This window comes from Myotis davidii, unplaced genomic scaffold, assembly GCF_000327345.1.
Source record: "Myotis davidii unplaced genomic scaffold, ASM32734v1 scaffold471, whole genome shotgun sequence".
NCBI lineage: Eukaryota > Metazoa > Chordata > Mammalia > Chiroptera > Vespertilionidae > Myotis > Myotis davidii.
The window spans coordinates 341,727-363,946 of NW_006283354.1; the positions used below are offsets into that span (position 1 = coordinate 341,727).

General features: G+C 36.8%; 1 protein-coding gene across 1 annotated transcript in view; it reads right to left on the reverse strand.

The window, feature by feature from the left end:
* Positions 1–14,260, reverse strand: part of SMAD5 (SMAD family member 5) — a 26,522-nt gene extending 12,262 nt beyond the window's left edge. Inside the window, exons 1-3 of the mRNA XM_006753532.2 lie at positions 13,688–14,260; positions 5,823–6,074; positions 3,771–3,890 (exon numbers count right to left, since the gene is read on the reverse strand). Of these exons, the coding sequence (XP_006753595.1) occupies positions 3,771–3,890; positions 5,823–6,074; positions 13,688–14,090 (775 nt within the window). The 5' untranslated portion in view covers positions 14,091–14,260. The remainder of the gene's footprint in view (positions 1–3,770; positions 3,891–5,822; positions 6,075–13,687) is intronic.
* Positions 14,261–22,220: the final 7,960 nt, after the last annotated feature.

Below are 22,220 nucleotides of genomic sequence, written 5' to 3' on the forward strand. Positions count from 1 at the left end.
CTAAGCAAAACTGAAAAGACAATTTTAGTTAGGATGAGAAGAAAAAGAAAAACTTTGCCTCTGCTCAAGGCAAAGGATATATTGTTATCTGATGACTCAAAGCATTGCAGTTTAACTTTGATTTTCCTTTTGTTACCTCTCTGTCAAAGAAAAAACACAAAATATGACTGAAAGGGGAAGAAAGTTGGTGAAAAAAGACATCGATAAGAGTGAGAAGACTTCCATGCCAATTCCTCTAAAGCAGTGGTTCTCAACCTTCCTAATGCCGCAACCCTTTAATACAGTTCCTCATGTTGTGGTGACCCCCAACCATAAAATTATTTTCGTTGCTACTTCATAACTGTAATTTTGCTACTGTTATGAATCGTAATGTAAATATCTGAAATGCAGGATGTATTTTCATTGTTACAAATTGAACATAATTAAAGCATAGTGACTAATCACAAAAACAATATGTAATTATGTACGTGTTTTCCGATGGTCTTAGGCGACTTCTGTGAAAGGATCATTCGACCCCCAAAGGGGTTGCGACCCACAGGTTGAGAACCGCTGCTCTAAAGTGATTCAGTTGTTTGGCTTAGACAAACTGTACTCCAAGGAACACCTAACATAAAATACTATCAAATGGCACTGTCTGGTTTCTGGAGAACCAGGAGAAAGAACAAAAGGAAAATGATTGTTGGGATAAATATTGTCCATATTCTCAGAAGGAAGGTAATACCATTTACTACCTGATGCTACATGCTAAGTTCATTACAAATATTGTCTAATTCAATCAATATGCTAATAATCCCTTTGTAAATATTCTATTTACAAATGGAGAAACGTAGGTTTAGAAATTTAAAAAAGTTACCCTAACTTGCAAAGCAAATAAGTAGAGATGTAGGAATTCAAATCCAAAAATTCATGATCTAAGACATTTTGCTCTAACTGAAAGCAGATTCTATAAATTACAAGCAAGTTAGTATGACCAAATTCCTTGGTAAATTCTAAACCTTGAAAAAGCAGACATTATTCAGATATTAATAATACTATGCGGAGCCTGAAATTCAACTCTTTTAGAAACATGGAGCGCCTAGAAAAACATAATGTGACATACAGTCTTTTTATATGATCACAAACACATATAACACACATAAAAACAGAACTTTTTAAAGAAATGGCATAGATATGGAGCATCTTTTTATATATTTATTTACCATGTGTTTATCTTCGGTGAGGTGTCTGTTATGTCCTTGACCCATTTTGTTTAATTGGGTTGTTCATTTTCTTGAGTTTTAGAGTTCTTTGTATATTTTGGATAACAGTTCTTTATCAGATATGTCTTTTGCAAATATTTTCTCCCAGTCTGTGGCTTGTCTTCTCATTGCCTTTACAGTGTCTTTTGTATATAGGAAGTTTTTAATTTTTATTGAAGTCCAGCTTATTGATTACTTCTTTTTTTTTTATCCTCACCCAAGGAGTGAGGACATTTTTTTCCATTGATTTTTAGAGGCAGTGGGAGGAAGTGGGAGGGAGGGGGGGGCGGGGAGAGAGAGAGAGTGAGGGAGAGAGAGAGAAAGAAACACCAACTGTTTGCCTCCCGTGCTCACCCTAACCCGAGGCCTGGGATTGAACCTGCAACTGAGGTACATGTCCTTGACCAGGAATTGAAGCCAAGACCCTTTGGTCTGAGGGCCAATGCTCTAACCCAGGGGTGGGCAAACTTTTTGACTCGAGGGCCACAATGGGTTCTTAAACTGGACCGGAGGGCCGGAACAAAAGCATGGATGGAGTGTTTGTGTGAACTAATATAAATTCAAAGTAAACATCATTACATAAAAGGGTACGGTCTTTTTTTTCAATAGTTTTATTCATTTCAAACAGGCCGGATCCGGCCCGCGGGCCGTAGTTTGCCCACGGCTGCTCTAACCACTGAACGAACCAGCCAGGGTCTCATTTCTTTCATGGATCATGCCTTGATATTGTATTTAAAAATGCATTACCTTATTCAGACCTACATTTTCTCCTATGTTCGTTCATAGAATTTTTATAGTTTTGTATTTTACATTGAGGTCTGTGATTCCTTTTGAGATGATTTTGGTGACGGGTGTAAAGTCTGTCTCTAGATTAATTTTTTTTACATATGAATGCTAGTTGTTCTTATATCATTTGTTAAAAAGATGAGCTTTTCTCCATTATTGCCCTTGCTCCTTTGTCAAAGATCAGTTAATTATATTTATGTGGGTCCATTTCTGGGTTCTCTCTTCTGTTCTTTTGATCTATTTATTTTTTTTTTAATCTTCACCAGTCAGGTCAATGCTAACTCTTACGATCAACTGATTACTGAAAAAATACCAAAGCATTCAGTGTTTTCAATAAACACTGAGTGCTAGAACCAACTGGATATCTACATGCACAAAGATGAGTCTAGACCTTTACCATACAAAAAGCTTAACTCAATAGGAATCAGACATTTAAATGTAAGAGCTAAGCTATAGAACTTCTAGCTTAGAAAAAATTTCTCAGGTGCAACACCAGAAAAGAAAAAAAAACCTGTTAAACTGGACTCATCAAAACTAAAAACTTTGTGCTTCAAAAGGTAACCATAAGAAAATAAAAAGACAATCCACAGACTGAGAAAATATTTGCAAATTATTTATCTGATAAAGGACTTCTGTCCAGAGGTATAAAGAACAATTACAATTCAATAATAAGACAAACAATGCAATTTTTAAATGGGCAAAAGATTTGAATAAACATTTCACCAAAGAAGCTACATGAATGGTTAATAAGTACATAAAAATGTTCAACAACATTATTCATTAGGGAAATGCAAATTAAACCACAGTTAGATAACACTTTACACCCACTAGAATGGCTATAATAAAAAAAATAACAAGTGTTAAGAGTATGTGGAGAAACTGGAACCTTCATGGTCCTGCCTGTTTAGAGAAACTTGGCAGTTTTTCTTAAATAGTTAATTTACCGTATGACTCAGAAATTCCACTTTTGGCATCTACCCAAGAAAAAGAAAAAGAGTGTCCACACAAAGACTTATATGCTAATGTTCATAACAGCATTGTTTACACTAACCAAAAACTGGAAACAATTCATATGTCCATCACCTAGTGAATGGATAAAAAAAAATGTGGTACATCCGCATAATGAAATACTTGTTCAATAAAAAAGAATTACTGATACATGCAACAACATGGATGAACCTTAAAAACATGATACTAAGTGAAAGAAGCCAGGTGCAACAGAATATACAATATGTTATTCTATTTATATGAAATGCTTAGAAAAGGCAAATCTATAGACATAGAAAACAGATTAAAAGGTCTCTGAAAAGACGAATGACAGGGGAGGGGGGATTAGAGAACAACCAAAGGACTTGTATGCATGCATATTAGCATAACCAATGGACATAGACACTGGGGTGGTGGGGACTTGCCCTCAGGAATAGGAATGGCTGGGGGGGGGGGAAGTTATTATTGAAAAAAATGAAAGAAAAAAAAAGGTCTGTGAAGATGGATCTGCGAGTGGGAATAGACTACAAAACAGGTCCATGGATATTTTTGAAGGGATATGGCAATGCTCTAAACTACATTGTGGTAATGGTGTAAAACTTTATACACTTATAAAAATTGTTGAATCATGTACTTAAAATGGGTAAATTTTATGGTATATAAATTATACTTCAAGAAAGGTGTTTCTAAAAAGTGGCCAAGAAGTTAAAAAGAAGCAAACAAACAAACAAAAGAGTAAGAACAGCAAAACAAATATACCTCTGCTGGATATACTGGGCATAATCTGAGGAATCATATTATTGCTTGTATCCATAGGCTGGGAATTATCTTGACCCATCTGATCATCTGGTGGCATATAGGCAGGAGGAGGGGTATCAGCTGAGAGGAAAAAAATGAGACAAGTTAAAGTCCCCAAAGAATAGTTAAAGTCTTCATCCTGCTCAAAGTTATTCTAAAAGCATTTAAAAATTCATAAATTTACCAGCAGGGTTCATTAATAAGTATCACAGACACACAAAAATGCAGATGCTATCTTAGGGCAAGGGAAAAGGCAAAAAGACACAACCATTAGCTACCGAAAACCTACCTACTGTAAGTCCACATATATTTGGGACAATCCAGGATAGTAAGATCAGTGCTAAAATTCACTAACATAGAATTCAAGGTCAAGAACTTTGCCTTTATTTGCTTCGAATAATATGCTCCAAGAAACTGCAACCACTGGAAATCAATCTGAAGGAGATGATTATCCTAGTAAGGGTATGTATCTATAGACACTTTTAAATTATTAAACTCATCACATACTGTAAACTGTTTTCAAAACTGGGGAAAAAGCTATGCTGCTTCAAAATTTGCCATCAATACTAAGAGCAATTGTCCAATGTCCTAAAATGGCTGTTGTACCCTTTTTAATGGCTAGGTAATTCTCTCAGGAAACTGAATGTTACTAGAAAGTCTTTTGAGTTCCAACACTCATGTCTGAAATTCTTTGCAAAGCTACAGCTATAATTCTTTGTCTCAGAAACTATAAATACTGATGTAATTTTTCTTTCACCCCAAGGTTTGTACAAGAAATATTTTGAGATAAAGATACAATCAAAACTGAATCTAGAGAAATACCAATCAAAGGATATATGCACTCCTATGTTCATAGCAGCACAATTTACCATAGGTAAGATTTAGAAACAGCCTAAGTGCCCATCAGCAGATGAGTGGATGAAAAAACTGTGGTACATCTACACAATGGAATACTACACTGCAGTAAAAAAGAAGGAACTCTTGCCATTTGCAACAGCATGGATGGAACTGGAGAGAATTATGCTAAGTGAAATAAGCCAGTCAGAGAAAAATAAATATCACATGATCTCACTCATTTGTGGAATATAATGAACAACATAAACTGGGGGGTGTTAATGGGGGGATGAGGGCACATTTGTAATACCTTAACCAATAAAGAAATTTAAAAAAAACACAACTGAATCTAGGACAAAGTATGAAAATTAGCTTTTGCAAATAGTACATAACAGCAAGTTAAAGGGTTGATACTTAATTCCTCTTTTAAAAAAGAATATGCTTACATATGACTCCACATGCACTAGGCATTCAAATATTTCACAGAGTGACATGTGTTTGTACATGACATTACCAAAAGTTAGAAACTGGATAAATTATAATCTACTTACCTTTCTCCAAGTAAATCAGTTAACCAGTCATCTAATTAAAGATAACTGGAATTCAATTTAACCTTCCAAAGTATAAAATGATTTGACAAAAAAAATAGTAAAGTTTAAAAAGCACAAACATTCCAAGTCAAAGAAACTTGGGTCTGAACCCCTACCATTTATTAGCTGTGGGACCTGAGGCAAGGTACTCAAACTCTTGGAGTTAGTATCAATTTATTTTTCCATCTGTTAAACAGAAATAATATCACCTCACATGCTGTTCTGAAGATTAAATTTAATGTAATGTCTTTTATCACAGCATCAGTTATATAAAAGGCACTCAATAAACGGGACTTAGTATTATAAAGTATATGAAAATATGTAAACATGATATTTGGCAAAATAAAATCTAAAACTCTTCTGTAAATCAAACAATTACCAAAGAATATAGTCAAAAGTAGCTAGATCTTGACAAAGAACAGTTCATCCAGAGAGTCAGAAGTATAATAATTGTTGATCCTCAGGGATTATTTTTTTTGTGAAAAAAAATAATGAACAGGGACAGATCCAAAGACAGAGAAACAGTGATCAGACTATCAATCCTCAGAGGGAAAGTAGGGGAGGGTTTATCAATGAAATAAATTCTTACCTGGGAGCTGAAATGGACTTCCTGGTCCAGAACTTGCTGGGGAATTGGGATACGTGCTGCTAGCAGGGGAAGGGGGATAGGGGCTATTTGGAGATAAGGGGAAAGGAGTGTTGTTGGGCTGATGGAAGGAATCTGGAAAAGTTGCATTTTGTGGCATGTGCGGTTCATTGTGGCTCAGGTTTCTAAACTGAACCAAAAGGCTGTGTTGTGGATTGAATTCATTATGACGAGGCACTAATACTGGAGGTAAGACTGAAAGACAAAATCAAAAGTTATCTATCAGCAATGACTAAAGCAAATATCTCATGCACATTAAGGGGTACATAGAAAGGATTCAGGGAAAACTGTAAACCTATTAAACAATTCACTTATAGGAAGTACTGCTTTGTAGAACCTTGAATCTATTTGTATAATAATTAAACCCCAAACCCTGTAAGCATTTAGCATGTATAAAGTACTCTGGGAGACAGGAAACCCAGAAAAGATACCACTCCTGTTCTATAGGAGATAAGGCATATTTTAAAACAACCATATTACAAAAAATTTAATGCAATGAGAGTTCAACAAAGGTGAGTACTTCTAGCTGGCAATGAAGCAAACAAAATATTGTAGAAAATACAATATCTGATTGGCCCTTAAAGAACTAGGAAGATTTCACATGGGAGTGCTAAGGGTGGGGAGAATGAAGGAGGAGATGGGGAGAGTCCAGGAGGGAAATAAGAAAGGATAAAATAGTTGGCCTAGCCACTGAACCAGGAAGCAAGACAAGACTGAGAGATTGAAGTTGATTGAGGTTAGCTATAGAGATGTCCTGAAAGCCTCCATGTTTCCAATTTTTAACATTTCATGTTTCTTGTTTCTTTTTTATTCATTTCAGAGAGGAAGGGAGAGGGAGAGAAATAGAAACATCAATGACTGGCTGCCTCCTGCATGCCCCCTACTGGGGGATCGAACCTGCAGCCGGGACATGTGCCCTTGACCGGAATCAAACCTGGGACCCTTCAGTCCACAGGCCCACGCTCTATCCACTGAGCCAAACTGGCTAGGGCCAGTTCATGTTTCTTAGTTTGAGAGATCTCACATTTTATGTTCTTCGGTAAAGTTTTCCCTACTCAAATAATAACTTTTCTTACGTAGAAGTCTTCCTTCAAAGTCAGATTTCTAAATATGACCATAATGAAAATATATACAACAAAGTCTAAACGTTTTAAGAGACAGATTTTTTTAAAACATAAACTTTAGCCTTAGCTGGTTTGGCTCAGTGGACACAGTGTCGCATCGGCCTGCAGACCAAAGGGTCCTGGGTTCAATTACGGTCAAGGGCACGTACCTCAGTTGCAGATTCCTCTCCAACCTGGAGGCAACCAGTCAATGTGTTTCTCTCACATTGCTGTTTCTCTCTGTCTTTCCCTCTCTCTTTCACTCTCCCCAAAAATCAATGTTAAAATGCTCTCGGGTGAGGATTAACAACAAAAAAAATTTTTTTTTAGAAAGATAAACTTTATTCAAACATTCACTTTCTCTAAAGATACAAGTGATCAAGCACTTTCAAATATCTTATTACCTTTCACTAGCAGTGGTTCTCAACCTTCCTAATGCCGCGACCCTTTAATACAGTTCTTCATGTTGTGGTGACCCCCAACCATAAAATAGTTTCGTTGCTACTTCATAACTTAATTTTGCTACTGTTATGAATCGTAATGTAAATATCTGATATGCAGGATGTATTTTCATTGTTCACAATCCACAGGTTGAGAACTGCTGCACTATAGGAAACAGAAACAAACCTAGATTCTTTAAACTTATTGTACCAATTCATGTCTTTTACAACTTTCCTATATTTGTCAATGTAATTTTACTTCTGAAAATCTCTTTGACTCTGACATCATTCTTCAGCAATAAAATCAATCTGTTTTTAAGTTTACTAGATCATACTTTCCCCCCAACCTAAGCAAGGTAAAGTCTGTACCAACCACAGAAGCATCGACTGATGAATCAGAGGCTCTTATTTGTACTGCTGGGTTTTAGGGGGCGGGGGGTGTCTCTTTATTTTACTGAACTAGTGTTGTAATTATGTGGTTAACATCTGTTTAAAATTATTTTATTCTACTGTGTATTACCAACTTTTGTCCCACTACAGAATGATGGGACAGCTAGCTGCCATGGAGAGTAGGGAGGGCATTAGATAGCAAAAATGTCTATGTTTAGCTAGCTAGCAATCTGAAGGATTTAGTAAAATAACTACTTAAGTATCCAATCCAGTAAGGATTGCTTCACTTTTATTTTTAAGGCAGAGCTCACTAACTTTTCTCTTACTTGTATATCTATACACATTTTTTAGTAATTATTTTATTTTCATATAAAAGAGTACATGAATAGTTTAAAAAGATACAAAAGATGATAATAAAAAGAGCAACTTCTAGACCTCCTCCCATACTGCTTCCAAAGACAAAAAAAAACAAAACAAACTCTTAGCCATTTTATTCTAAAACTTTATGTACTGCTAACTAATATATTTATATTATTATTATTGATCTCAATACATTATTTGTATACTTGCTGTTATGACAAATGAAGCAGCTTTCTTATATCATTCTATCCACTCTCATTCCCCTTCTCCACAATAAAGTTACCGTATTTGCCGGCGTATAAGACGACTGGGCGTATAAGACGACCCCCTAACATTTCCACTCAAAATACAGAGTTTGTTATATACTCACCGTATAAGACTACCCCCTCTTCCGCATACCTTCCACACACCAAATAAAAAGTAAAACAATATCAGATTTGATTTTAACATTTTAATTTATATTCAAATGCTTATGACATGCATGAAAAATGTCACAAGGCTGTATGTAATCAGACATATAAATAAAACAGTGACAGTTTTCTCTGATATTAAAAGTTCATCAACGACATCTTGGTGCCATGATAGGGATGATAGGGGTTTGACTGGTCGACGTTTTCTATGCTGTACTGTACAATGGGGCAGTATTGTGGTTGGCTGTTGGCTGTATACAAAGCCTGATTTGATTGGTCCCTGCTCCCTGTTTGCCCGCCCTGTCACTATAGCAGTCTGGTCCACCCTTGCATCAGCATCTCCCTGGGACCTCACTAGTGCGCAAGTGCGAGCTCTTCAACATTCTAACAGGCACCATGATAGCGCAAAATCGCGAATCTTCAATGCATATGTAAAGAAATATACGGTAACCCGAATTTACCACACTCGCAAAATCGCACACAGCCAACCATACACCCAGTATGGTATCGCGATTCGCGATTTTGCGCTATCATACTGGGTGTATGGTCGGCTGTGTGCGATTTTGAAAGTGTGGTAAAATCGCATAACAGCAAAATCGCATAACAGCCGAGCATACACCCAGCAGTGCTGCTGATGCCTGAACGGTATGTGGAATGAAGTGGGCGGGCATCGGGAGGCCACTATGGCACGGGGCAAGCACTATGGGCAGTCTATCTGAAGTGTACCTGGCGTATAAGACGACCCCCCACTTGGAGGCATATTTTTCAGGGCCAAAAAATCGTCTTATACGCCGGCAAATACGGTATACTAAAAGTTTTTGATTAAATTAATATCCATTGTTTACATTATATATAAAGGTCATTCATTGTTGAGCTAAGTATGTCCTATGATCACATTTTTTCATGAAAAGTGCTTTATCTACAGCTTTGTTCCTTCATTTGCTTAATCATATTTACCACTAATATTTCCAGAAGTCCAAGAGATCAAATTCCTATCAACATATTTTCCAGCTGTCACAAAATAAAAAAAAAAATCCACTGATTCAATTTTTCCCCCTGAATCCTCCATCCTTTTGCTAAAATCTAGACTAGTTGCTACTTAAGTTTCTTACAAATCTGAAATCCTTGGACTTCCATTCTCTTCTCTCCTGTTGGATATCATATCCGGGACCCCATGTTCCTCAATTAACTTCCTAAGAAACAGTGTGTAAATTTTGAGTCCTTGCATATACAATAAATCTTGCCTTTTGTTTGTCTGCAGATTTCAGAATAGAAAACTTTTTCTCTCGTAATTTTGGGAGCAATGCTTCATTTTCTTCTAGAATCCAGAATTGCAGTGAGAAATACAAGAATCTCATTTCCAGCCCTTTGTATCCTGTATTTTCTCTCTGGGAGCTTTTAATGTTCTTTTTATCCATGATATACTAAAATGTCATGTGTGGGTCTGTTTTTATTCCCTCTTCTGGTTGTTCAGTCACTGGGCCCTTCCAATTTTCAGTTCTGAAAACTGTTCTAATAGTATTTTTTTGATAACTTTCTCTCTGTTATATTCCCCTATACTCTATTTCCAGGGTTATTATTTTATTATGATGATATTTAACTTGAACTCATCCTGAACCAGTTAGTGTTTTAATCTAAGCACTTTCCATGCATTAACTTATCTAATCCTCCTAGCAAAGCTATAGGGTAGGAATTATTATTCCCATTTTACAGATGAAGAAACTAAGTTACAGAATGGTTAAGTAACTTGCCTGTGGACACACTAGTATATTGATAAAACCAGGATTCAAACCCAGAAAATCTGGTTCTAGGACCCAGTCTTACCACTAGACAACACTGCCTATTAGATTAAACTCTGATCCACTTGAGGTGGCCTTCTATTCTTTTCCATCTTTTTAATTTTTGTAATACTTTCTGGCTTCACTATACAGTAGCAATGTGACCTTACATAAGTTACTTTCCTTAGTTTCCTTACCTGTAAATTTATTAAGTTTTTAAATGTTAGTACCATTTTCTAACCCTATGAAGAAATAATCTCATAGTATCAGAAAAATACTCAGTTCATAAGTGCTCAATAAAATGTTCATAACTGCCAGAACCGGTTTGGCTCAGTGGATAGAGCGTCGGCCTGCGGACTCAAGGGTCCCGGGTTCGATTCCGGTCAAGGGCATGTACCTTGGTTGCGGGCACATCCCCAGTGGGGGGCATGCAGAAGGCAGCTGATCGATGTTTCTCTCTCATCGATGTTTCTAACTCTCTATCCCTCTCCCTTCCTCTCTGTAAAAAATCAATAAAAAATATATTTTAAAAAAAAATGTTCATAACTATTAGTTACTACTTCTACCGCTTTATTAATACTAGTACCATCAAGTGATCCATCCTGTACCATAGATTCTTGATTAACTTGCTTAAGCATACCAGAGCTATGCCTCAGTCTTTTCTATAAAATGAATCATGTCTGAGAAAAATTGATTATAATAATAAAACATTTCTATTGGGGGGTACAAATCACACCCTAGCTATGGGGGAATACACTAAATTCCTGTACTTTATTCCATCAACTCCTAGAAAATATCAAGCTAGGAAGTTTTTCAAACTACACTTCTCCATTAAATCCTCACATCATCCTTTCTTTGTTAATTCCTTCAGGCTACAGATTTCTTAGGTTCAATGAGAAATTGAGAATCACCTCAAATATCAATTGGTAGATCTAAAGCTCTTAAACTAAACTTTCCCTGACAGGACCATCATTGCTATTCTTTTTGCTAGTCTACATATCCAATGTTATTTTCATAGCCTTTTTGCCATACTGGGCTTATATTTTATCCATGTGAAACCCAGTGTGGCACAGAGACTCCAAGGTGACCACCATGATTCCCATTTCTGTGCACCATTCTTGCATAATCCCCTCCCTTTGAGATCATTGCCTGTGATTTGCTTCTAACCAACAGAATACGGCAAAAGTGATAGGATGTATATAATAAAATCCCATAAGAATATAATACCCTTCCAGCAAAAAGATCCTCTTGCCTACTGGCTTTGAAGAAATAAGCTGTCATGAATGTGAGCTACATATGAAGAGGTCATGTGGCAAACAAAGGAAGGTGGCCTCCAGCTGACAACTAGCAAGAGTCCAACAGCCTGCAAGGAACTGAATCCTGTCAGCAATCACATGAGCTGGCAAGCAGATCCTTCCCCAACTGAGCCTCAGATGAGATCTAAGCCCTGACCAACACTTTTGATTACAGCACTACAAAGGACCCAGTTAAGCTGTGCTTGGAATCCTGACCCACAGAAACTGTGAGATAATAAATGTGTGTTAAGCCACTTAGCTTTTGGTAATTTATTATGTAGCAGCAGATAACTAATGCGCCCAGCTAGTACCTCAGCTTATGTAATTCATTCATTACAAAAAAATACTTACTAAGCACAATCTATAAAGTGTCAGGTAATAACACTATTCTAGGCACTGGGGATGCAATGCAGAATGAGGCAGAGGAAGGTCCTGCTCATGTCAGTCAATAAACAAAATAAATGTCTAACATAGTGTCAAGTAATGATGGGGTTATTTGAGTAAGGACAGAATGGAGTGAGAAAATGTGCCATGAAAAGATCCCGGGAGAAGAATACTGTAAGAACAAAGCCTAGATGCAGGAATATGGCAAGTCCAAAGAATAAAGGAAGTTTGACAGGTCAATGTAGGGTCTTATAGAAATCTGTTTTAAGTGTGATAGAGAGCCGTTAAAGTATTTTGAGCACAGACTGGCATGATTTGATTTTTTTTTTTAACTATTACTCTGGCTGCTATGTAGAAAACAGAATGGGTTGCAGAGGGACAAAAAGAGGCAGAGAGATCAATTACAAGACTACTGAAGGTAAAAGATGATATTCTATATTGGAACAGCAGTATTAGAGATGGTGAGAGATGATACTATCAAAATATATTCTAAAGATATAGCAAACAGCATTTGCTCATAGCTCAAATACAGGACTTAAGAGAGAAAAATAAAAGATGACTTCTAGGTAGCAATTACATGAATACTGGTGCCATTTACTTCAATAAGGAAAGCTGGAGAAATAAATGATTTGGTGGGGGGAAAATCAAAAGTCCTATTTAGACATTAAATATGATATATTTATTAAATATTCAAGTGGAGATATCAAGTAGGCAGCTGGATATAAGAATCTAAATCTCAAAAGAAAAGCTGACTTTGGAGTTCTAAATGTTAGCATGAGCTTATAGATGTTTTTAAGACATGTGACAGCATGAGAGCTCTAAGAAGGAAGATATAGATGGACAAACTGTCCAGAGACTGAGTCCTATAAAAATAGGAAAATAAACTAACAAAGAGACTAAGCACAAATAGGAAACTAGTGTTTAAGAAGCCAATAAAGAAAAGGTTTTGAGTGAGAGGGAAGGAGAGCAACAGTATCAAATGATGTTGGGAGGGCAAATAAGATGAGGACTGAGAATGACCCATTTACCTGTAAGAAGGCAGTCACTGGTGATCTTGACAAGTCAAATGGTAGAGAAGAAAGGCTAACTGGAGTGGTGTCAAGAAAGTAATGTGAAGATAATAAAAATGGAGACTCCTCTAACAGAACTAGAGGACATAGTGCATAAGATTGTGTGTGAGTAGGAGGTGTAACTGAGGTCAAAACAGGAATTCTTTTTTAACTTTCATTTTAGGATGGGCAGTATTATGACATGCTTATATGCTCTCACAAATAGTCTAGTAGAGAGGAAAAATATAAAGCTGGGGGAAGGTGTGACAACTATAAGAACAAAGTTCTTAAATAGACAAAAAGGAGTGGGTATAGTACGTACATGGAGCTTAGGCCCTAAATAAAATAGAGACAGGTCATTCACTGGAACGGTAGAGTTACATATAACTGACTCCTTAACAATGAATTAGAATAAGCCACTTGGGAGCTATATTATCTATATACAAAAAGCTGAATTCAAAATCCAATATTCCTTCCAAGATTAAAATCTGTAAGAAGGAAAATACAAGGCTAATATCACCTTTTAATTACTAAATCCAGTTAAATGTAAATTAGGAAGAGAGAGGTCTTTTTCATTCTTCTCAAGGGGTAAAACCTACCTGGACTCTCCACTCTCTTATAGTGGTATGGGTTGATACAAACTTCTTTTTGCTTAGATCCAAAAGGAAATTCACAAATATCCAATGGTTTTAGCTCATGATGACTCTGCAAATCAGGCCAGCGCCAAACACGACAATATATAACGTGGGGTAAGCCTTTTCTGTGAGAAACCTGAAGGCGTCCGTCTAAAGATCTGGGAATAGTGACACATTTGCTTGGCTGTCCTGGACTGCTCAAGGCTTTCTCCAGTTCCTCCATGGCACCCTTTTTCTTTTTTAGCTTTTTCACCAAAGCATCGACTGCCTTTTCTGCCCATTTCTCCTCTTCATCACCTTGCTTCCAGCCCAACAATCGCTTTACTGCTGGACTAGTAAAAGAAAACAAGCTGGCCATTGACGTCATTTGATATAAATCTTCAGAGACCTTCTTGCAACTCAAAGTCAATGGCTACTGAGTGAACAGATCACAGATGGACAAGTTATACACAGGTCCTAAGCAGAAGCTCCAATTTAAAAGGGAAGAGTGACATTTATCTTCATAAGTGCCATAAGCTTTTTTCACTGGTTCAAGTCCTGAAAGAGAAAGGGGGAAATGGATAAGATCCCTAATTTAAATGAATGCAATTAATATACATTAAAAATCAATATAACTGAAAAGTATGTTATTTTTAAGTCAGAGCAGAAAAGTAAAACAAAAAAATCTAAGTCTAGAAAGAAAAATTTTCTCTAAAGTCCTGTGACCACTCAATTCCTTCTTCTTAACATGAACAAATAATTCACAGGCAATGCCAAATGATAACCAATAGCAAAACCAGGTTGCTCTATTTTCTATGTATCATTAAAAAGAAATAGCCTCTAGATTTTGATTCTTTTAGTTTCAGGCTAATAAGCCCCCAAATGGCCTGCTAAGGTTTGATTCTGAAGTACTTTTCTTCTTTGAAACGCATGTTACAAGCTATGTCAATTCTGAACATGATATGTCCTGATCCGAACAAAGTCTTAAGAAAATCTAGCTCTTCCCTAAGGTCATTATTCTCTTTAAAATGTTTCACAGACTTATAAGGTTTGGGCAAAAGCCATGGTCTTATTCAAGTCACATTATTAAATGCAAATTATAGTAACAGTTGTCATAAGATAAAATGTACCAAGCCCTCAAATCCTAACACACATAATTGCCAAAAAAATGGAAAGTATCTATTTTTAGAACTAAGAATTCTATATAATAAAAGCCTAATATGCTAAGTGTCCAGTCAACCAGTTGGCCGTTCAACCAATCAAAGCATAATATGCTAATAATATGCTAAGGCCGCTCAACTGGTCACTATGACATGCACTGACCACCAGGGCGCAGATGCCCCGACCAGTAGGTTAGCTTGCTGCTGGGGTCCAGACAATCGGGATGGTGCGAGATGGGCTGGACACGCTCTGGAGCCCTCCCGCAGTCCCTCCCCAGCTGGCCAACCTCCTGCGTCCCTTTCCGGCCCCGATTGTGCATCGGTGGGGTCCCTCAGCCTGGCCTGCACCCTCTGTCAATCCATGACCCCTCAGGGGATGTCGGAGAGCCAGTTTCAGCCCGATCCGCAGGAATGACTGGTTGCTATGACATGCACTGACCACCAGGGGGCAGACGTTCAACGCAGGAGCTGCCCCTAGCCCACAGGCCCCAGGCCAGCCAAGGCAGGTGCCAGCAGGGGCCCCCATTCGCCCTGCTGGTTGCCCCACAGAGGGAGGCAACTGGCAGTGACCACGGCAGCAGGGCCATCGAGCAGGTAGCACCAGGCCAGCCAAGGCAGGTGCCAGCAGGGGTCCCTGATTGCCCCACCAGTCACCCCACAGATCGGCCCTGATTGCTAGCCAGGCCTACGGACCTTACCTGTGCACAAATTTTGTGCACCAGGCCTCTAGTACTGAATAAATTTAAAGATAATTCAAAGTTTAACCGAGAAAAGGACAGTTTATAATTTTATAATTCCTACTGTCTTCTGTGATATTTTAAGCACATTAACTTAATGAACCTGCTCCAGGCAGACCACTATCCTGCACCATTAAGAAGCTCTTGGAGTTAATGACAAGAAGAAATGATGTGCAGTGGCACTCCACTGATAAGAGTGGGTACAATCCCCTGTGGTGACTACACAGCCAACGACAGACAATGAGCAACCAGTGAAGTAGCAGAAGTAATGTTGGAAAAAAGGTATCAGTAATAGATACTTTATAAACTGAAAAGTGCTATTCAAATGTGAATTATGATCGTTAGTATTCAAAGGAGGAAGAGTGAAGATTTCAAAGATTGGTTAGATCTTATCTCAGGCTAACATACCTACCACTGTACTACACACACTTTCTGATCCAACCCCAATCTCTGCACCTCTGCTCATCTGTGTCTTTCAAGAGAAATCTTAGTCATCCTTAATGATAAGCTCAAATCCATCCCCTTTTGTAAAGAATTCCTTTACTACTCTACCCTAAAGAGGCTATGGCCATTTATTATACTTATTATAATTAATAAATAATATCTGAAATGATAAAAACATATCTTAACTTCCCAAATGGAATACAAAATCTTCCCAGGAAGAAGTCTTCAGCACCTGGCATTATGCCATGTGCCATACCACATACTAAGGGAGTATATAATGAATGGCCATTGATTTTTCTATCAACTGTACCTTGCAATTAAAAAGATATCTTCAAATTTTAAGTCCAGGTGACTAAGATAATGACAATTCTATTAACAGAATTAAGAATACTAAGAAAGTGGTTTAGTCAGCAGAGAAGATGGTTAACTCTATTGGGAAAAGGGACATGACTGAAGATATAGGTTTAGCAAAGAAAAGATGAGAAACAGATTTAAGATTTTGTACAAAGAGCTGAAACAGTAAAGAAAATGTAGGTTTTCAACAGAATGAAAAGAGCAGCAGGTAAAAACCCAAATATTAGGGAATATTCACTGGTAGAAAAGAGGAGAAAGAGTTACTGATAAAGTATCACTATGAGGAAGATTTTAGAACTACATACAAAGATACTGTGGAAGATTAACACAAGAGAGAATTTAAAAAGAATGTGAACAAATTAAAGGCCAATGACTTCGTGAATGGTGAATGGTGATGTCATTAGTTAGACTTCAAGAGATTGGCTTCAGAAAGAATAAGGAGTGTCAGATTTTAAAACCTAAGACTCTAAGATTTGTGCTTTCTTAAAACTAGTACTAGGGTCCTGGCCAGTGTGCCTCAGTTGGTTGGAGCGTCATCCCATGCACCAAAAGGCCTACTGTTCAATTCCCAGTAGGGTACATAACCAGGTTGTGGGTTTGATCAACAGATGGATGTTTTTCTCTCCCTCTCCCTTCCTTTTTCTCTAAAATTAATTTTTTTAAAAATAAAAAACTAGCACTACGAAAACAGTAGGGACAAATCTTACACTCAACTCTTTAAATATGGAAGGATATAAATTTACCCAACTACTTTGGAAAATTGTTTGACAATATTTATTGATATTAAACATAAATTCCTAGGACCAAACTATTCCATTCCTAAAAGACATGATGGATCTCATAGATATAATACTGAAGAATTCAGATACAAAATATTAAACATTGTATCATTCCATCTATATAACATTCAAAAAGAGGAAAAACTAACCAATGTTTAATATGAAGAGAGAGACTCTTCTGGGGAGCTATAAATTTTCTGTATCTTGATTTGGGTGACAACATAAATGTACGCATATGTAAAAGTTCACTGAGTTATACACGTAAGATTTATATACTTTATTACAAGATATACTTCAATATAAAAAAACTTTTAAAAATTTCCTAGTGAGCAGATCACCTATAAAATTAGTTCGTATTCACTAGCATCTCCCTCACCATAAACCATGAGTAAAACTGCAAATTTGCAAAAACTATAACATTTCACAAAGTTTATTAAAAGGATAGCAAAAATGTAGGGCGTGGGATTTAATTTTACCCTACTACTCTATGCAAATAAGTTAGTTTCACAGATACTGACAAAGTACATGAGACTCCTGGGTCAGAGACAAAGGACTTTATTACTCATGGCACAGCAAGCAGCATTAGATCAGATTTGCATTCTCTTTGCCTGGAAAACCCATGGGAGTGATGCACTATGGCCCAAATGGATGGTACTCCTGTAGTGGGTTTGTAGTTATGAAGAACAGACCTTCAGGAATTTATCACTTTTATAGTGATTGGTAAACAAGCCTATTGTTTGTAGAGAAAGAATTTGACTATCAAAGGATTAACAGATGTTCTTGGGAAAAACAATTTATATTTTTATGGATATTTTTGCAAAAAAACAAAAATCCTCTTAATGTCAGCACCACTGCTATATTATGCTACTAAATTATTTTGTGAGAAGAAGCCTATCCACACTTGATTCATTCGTTCGTTATAAAATTAATGCATGTTTATAACTATAAGCTAACGCTTATCCAAAATTTTTACTTTTCAAGATAAAGTCCCAATCAGATCTTTTAGTCACAATTCAGTATGAAATACTGATCTGCATTTTAAGTGGTTTCATTTTAAATGAGCATTTTCCTACACCACTTATCATTAGTTCACAAAGACCTAAATGTAACATGAGCTTTTCTTAAAGACTTAATTATCATTATGAACCTGTTACTGTGCTGTGTTGGAAATCCACTATAGAAAGCATGGAGAACAGGATGCATTGTTACTGACTGACATGGGATGACACTCCAACCAAATGAATAGATGAAAGTGCACAAATGATTTTGAAAAGGTAGACTTTTAGAAACAACTTTCTTCAAAAAAAACAGTTATTTCAAGGATTTCAACAGCATCTTTACCTTGGTTATGAAAGAATTTCTCATTAAGTATAAAAGATTAATTGCTAAAGCAAAGAAAATAATATTCCTTAGAGGAGGAGACAACTAACATTTATTGAATACTCACTATGCCAAGCACTGTTAGATCAAATTCTGGATCTAACACACCTGTATCCTCATTCTTTCCTATTTTATATAGTGAATGTAAGTTCTAAGAATTAAATGAGACAAACATTTAACTCAGAGATGTTAGGAGGTGACAAAAATTGCAGCTTTTCTCCTCTCCCAAAGTCCTTTCTGATGATCCCCATCACCTCCCGCCAGTATCTATTGCTCCCCCCTTCTCTTTTGTTCTCATTTCTTTGACTCCTCATTTTTTGCCTCCTCTTTCTCCATTCCTCACAGCTTCTTCTACATTCCTCAGTGCTGGTTTTGGAGAAGCTTCGCTACTACCTAATGATGTATAAACTAACTAATGAAAACGCACTTTTCTTCTACCTCCAACAGGACCCAATTAGCACACAGTGTGCAATTTGTATCTTTAGTATTTTCATGTGCTCCAGTGCTTTCTTACCTCTGAGTTCTCTTCAAGTAGAAGGGAAGATATATTTTGACAGCCCAGATATTTGAGACAATGCTCTACATGAAAACCTGACTTCTGAGAGAATTCCTACTTGTGCCTCTGCCATCCTCATCCTGGGCCACTAACATATTAAAGCTATCCTGAAGTACACCATTGGGAATAATATATGTTATTATTTTTTAAAGGGGATGTATTTAGTTCCTAAGAAAACAAACAAACAAACAAACAAAAGATTTCAAGAAACTTAAATCATAGATTTTCTTTTGCAATAACCTTCATAAGAAGCAACTGTAAAAATTACTACTTGCAAATATTAAAGCCTTATTTCAATAGCACAATTAAGGATAGAAGACAAATTCTATTTTCTCTTTTTTGCTCTTACAGAGGTTATACTAAACCAACCTTTTAGAATATAAAAAAAGTCTGAATATCACTGAATCTTTCCTTAAAAGCCAAGTCTTGTTACAATGACAGTGGGCTAACCAATAAATTAATAAAACAAAAGCAAACAAAACTGAACAGTGCCCAAGACATCTTTCAAGGGAATTTCTATTTCTAGCTTAAAAACCAGAGAATGCCCCCCGCCCCCGCCCCAATCTAAAATCCCATTGAGAAATAAATACACAGGACAATCTCTGTACAGTGAGTCAGTCAATTATCAATATTTCAGTTTCAGTAAATATAATAAAACCTAGTGATCAAACACTATCACACTTAGACCTATAAACAGAAAATAATGCAAGAGGAATTATCCCAAAATAACTGAAAAACAGAAGAGAAAAAAGGTAAAAAGATTATATACTTGTGAATAAAACTGCTTAAGAAGAATTAACTGTGTTGCAAATGACTAGAGACAGACAAAAAGTGGAGGACTTAGCAAGTATACAAAAAGCCAAGCTCTAACAGGCCCCCGTCTCCCCCAAACACACCACACTACATGGAGGTGAATAAAGCCTTAAGGATGAGACATGGATAACTGTTCATCATATTAGCACAAATTTTGGGAGCAACAATCACAAGGAATTTAACAATCTACAATTCACAGTCCAGTTGGTAATAAAGGTCAAGAACAAGGAAAACTAAGTATCACTTAAGCCAAATGAGGCAGGAGAGACTATGAGGATACAATTAACCATTTGTGAAGCACAAGGTTAAAGCACCACCACAGAATAAATGCCAAACAGGGAAAGACTGAATTCAAGGCTAAGGAGTCAGGCTGCTGGAAGTAATCCTATGTGCAATGCAGAGTTCCACCTAAGCAGAAAGATATGTTCAAAGAGGCATTTGAAGGAGACAAAAATGGAAGAAAAGGAAGATGGAAAACATAGTAGTAACCCCAACTATGAAAGGAAGATATACAAGGGTGGTGGTACACAGAACAAGGTAAGTGATGAAAGTAGAGATATAGATAAGGAATATGTGAGAGACATTACCAATAAACAGTCAATAAGACTTGGTGGCTACCTAGAATAGAAACAGGGGCAAACAAAAAAGGTAAAGTTTAAAAGCTGAAAGAATAAAGATACACTTACCTAAACAGAGGAATTCTAGTTAAAGCCAAGATGAGGTAAGAAGCTAATGGTGGAGGAACATAAGGAAGCAAGAACCAATGCAGCTTCAAGAAGATATGACATTAAAGCTCATGAGAAAAGGAATGAATATGTATATTGGGGGGATCATATGAACAGAAGTGAGAGTTGAATCTATGAGAGTAGATATTTAATTTATTCAAATTTTATTGGGTACCTAATAAGCCAGGAATACTCTGTGCTAGGAACTCAGGCTTAAAGAACACTATCTGTAACTTCAAAGAGCTTAAAGAGTAATGGGGGAAAAGAGAAGGTGCAATGAAGAGCTTAATATACTGTTTAGCACATCACTTAGTTTTACTCTAGACTTACTTCCATATGATAGCTAACTGAGACAGAACGTTAAAATAGAGAGTAAAAAATATGTATACAAGCCCAAAGGCCAGTAACTGATGTGCTTCTTACATCAGAACTTGGAGAGACTTAAACAACTATGCTTGGCCTTTTATAGTTGACCTCTGGTTTATGAAACCTGATGAGATGACTCTCACATTGATATGTTTTGTTGTTTCGTAGAGAAATGACCTCAGCTAGAAAGAAAACTGTGACAATAGTAAGATTTAGAACTTGCTGCATGTGTTAGGTTCCCTGAGTTCTGAAAAACTGCAACTATTGATAGAACAATAACACAGAAGAAAGAATATCTTGGGAATCCAAAGAAATGCAGTGGTACCTCCGCCATATATGAAAACCTTATAAAATTAATAGATTACATGCATTACAAAAGAATCTATCACATTACAAACATACACACTCACACATACATCTCTGATTTCAGCTTAAGCATTTCTTCTTCAGGGAAGCCTTCCCCAAGCACCCTGCCTAGGTGACATTCCTCTATTATATCACGTACCTCTATTTCGTAGCACTTATACCTTTATTTTTACATCTATCTGTCCAGCTCTGCAAGAAAGTAAGTTCTGGCCCTAACCAGTTTGGCTCGGTGGATAGAGCATCAGCCTGTGGACTGAAAGGTCCCAGGTTCGGTTCCGGTCAGGGGCATGTACCTTGGTTGCGGGCACATCCCCCGTGGGAGGTGTGCAGGAGGCAGCTGATCGATGTTTCTCTCTCATCAGTGTTTCTAACTCTCTATCCCTCTCCCTTCCTCTCTGTAAAAAATCAATTTAAAAAAAAAGTAAGTTCTGGAAGAATGTAAATGAGAGCAGCCATATCTGTTTTCACTTGTCGTTATAAACCGAGTGACACATGTGCTCAGTAATTATTTGTTTAATAAATGAATGAGAATCTGCATAAAGAGTTTTGAAAGGATATGGGGTGGGGGCAGGGCAGGGATACAAAACACTTTCTGCTTCACACAATTCTATTCTTAAAATAAACATGTACTTTTGCATAGTCAAAGGGGAAAACAGATTTTAAAACCAAAGGATAGCTGTACCTCAGCCATATTAAATACTTACTAAAGAGGGTTTACATTACAAGAGTCATTCATATTTCAAAAGAATTCCCTTCATTATATTTAGGGTTATACAAGTTTAGAAGCTGAAATGTAAAAGAAATTGATTGGAAACTAGGGTAAAATACTTTCTGCTCT